This window comes from Lottia gigantea (genome assembly GCF_000327385.1).
Source record: "Lottia gigantea unplaced genomic scaffold LOTGIsca_2721, whole genome shotgun sequence".
Classification (NCBI taxonomy): domain Eukaryota; kingdom Metazoa; phylum Mollusca; class Gastropoda; family Lottiidae; genus Lottia; species Lottia gigantea.
In genome coordinates this window covers 729-2,686 of record NW_008708860.1, presented here as the reverse complement: position 1 = coordinate 2,686, position 1,958 = coordinate 729, and the positions used below count along the sequence as shown (strand labels likewise).

At 39.1% G+C, this 1,958-nt stretch overlaps 1 protein-coding gene across 1 annotated transcript; it reads right to left on the bottom strand.

Moving 5' to 3' along the window:
• Window positions 1–474: 474 nt before the first annotated feature.
• Window positions 475–1,638, bottom strand: LOTGIDRAFT_176705 (hypothetical protein; the record flags this gene model as incomplete). The annotated part of the gene is made up of 1 exon (XM_009056385.1): window positions 475–1,638. One exon carries the CDS (start codon window positions 1,636–1,638, stop codon window positions 475–477), a length of 1,164 nt encoding a protein of 387 aa, XP_009054633.1.
• Between the last annotated feature and the right edge of the window lie 320 nt (window positions 1,639–1,958).

Genomic DNA, 1,958 nt, shown 5'->3' with positions numbered 1-1,958 from the left:
TCTCTAATGTTGAAATGTTTAGAGACGTGGGTGTTGACCTCAGAATAGAAATCACCTTTTTCTTTATGTTCGTTCACGCCATATACATTGATGATATGAAACGTGACGTCATTACCGGTAAGAACTAAGTGCAGAAAGCGACCAGTTAATTTTGGAATAGTATAGGTACGGACTAATTTGAAATCTTTTGAATAAAGTGTGGCGACACCTGCCGTGCTGAGATTAGGGCCGTTGGAGAAAACTATGTTAAATTTTGAGATAGTAGAAATATCTGAAGAATTTTGATCAGTAATAATTCCAACTTCCTGTAAACATGCAAAATCGTTTAATTTAAAAAAGTCTAGAATTTGATGTTTTTTCGTGTCAAAGCCGCGATGAATATTTAAAGTGGATATAATCATGATATAAATTTAAAAAGGGATATAAGATAGATTTCAAATAGTAAAACAATATTTTGATATTTTAACCTAAAAATTAGTTCTTGACACTTCTACTGTGTGAGGATGATCTCTGCCGGTCTTTCTGAGCTTTACCGGCATCGTATCTACTGACCCTAGAGTCTTGACTACCCACAGTTCTATCTCGTGAGATAGATCTCTGGGTAGTCTTTCTAGGGTCTTCTATTCGGTTTTTCTTCTCTAGGTTATCTTCAAAAGGGCTTGTTATAGGTCGTTTTGTGGAGGTTTTTGCCGGGGTTTTAAAGGTGGTATTAGTGCCTGTGGATTGGCTGAGGGTTTCTGACGCCCGGTTTATAGATCTTTGCAGACTCTCTGCTGCTGTTCTAAGATCAATCTCCTCTCTACTTCTATCGTAATCGTCGATGTTGAGCTCGTCCCAACCTGAGGGGAGCTCAACATCGATGTCGGGGACGGGAGTAGACGTTGCCCTTTCCGGTTCGGCGGTGATTTGATCCTCGTATTCGTTTCTAATTTGTTGGATTTCGGCCATCAGAGCTTCTGTTCTATCTCCGATGCCGAGGCTTTCTGTTAGGTTGGACTTAGGTTTTGGTTCTGGTTTGGAGGAAAATTCTTGGGAGCTCTCAATGGCAATTTCAGAGAGACTTGTATTGCTTCCCCTGACTTTATCCGCATATGTTTGCGAATTTTTTTTGCCAACTGCTGATTTTTGTTTTTGGGCAGCAGGCATTGGGTCAGGGACACGTGGTGGTTTTGGGCAGTCTTTTGCCAAGTGGCTCTCACCGCCGCACAAGAAACACTTCTGGATCGTCTTGGGCTGGTTTTCGTATTTGATACCCAGCTTGTGGTTATCGATCAAGATACTGGAGGGGATTGGTTTTTTTATCTCTTGTGTGAAGACAAATCTCACTCCAGTATCTATATTTGGGTGGCGAGAAAATGTGTTTCTTTTGATTCTAAGTGAGGTGCAGAATGCTTGTAATTTTGTTAAAATTACATCATTCCGCATCTCATATGGTGCACCGTAAACCATGATACGGATATCAGGCTTACGGTTTAGAGCGGGGATGTTTTTGGCGTGTTCAATTTCAAATTTGATATTGTTGTAGACTCTGGAATCTTGTTTAAACCAAGTGTGGAATTGTTCCAGATCTGCCTGATTTTCGAAGGATATAAGAAATTTGGCTCTCCCCAAGTTCTGGAATCCCCTAATGATGGTCATAGGGGACTTTCTTGCCTGCATAATATCCAGAAAGTCTTGAGAATTTATATTTGACTGCAGGGCCCCTTCGGGTTTGATCTGCATAGTGAACTTTCTTTCAATCATGTTAGTAGTATTATAATGTACAAAATTTTTTTTTTTTTTTTTTTTTTTGAAGGGTGCAAAAAGGAATAAAAAAAATGAAAATAAATAAATAAATAAGTAAATAAATAATTTTGAAGGATTTAGATGGTGCTGGATGGACTGTTGACGGTCGGACAGGTGAAACAATGAAAGTTAAAGCACAACACAAACACACGATTTTTTGATGGGTAAGTTTA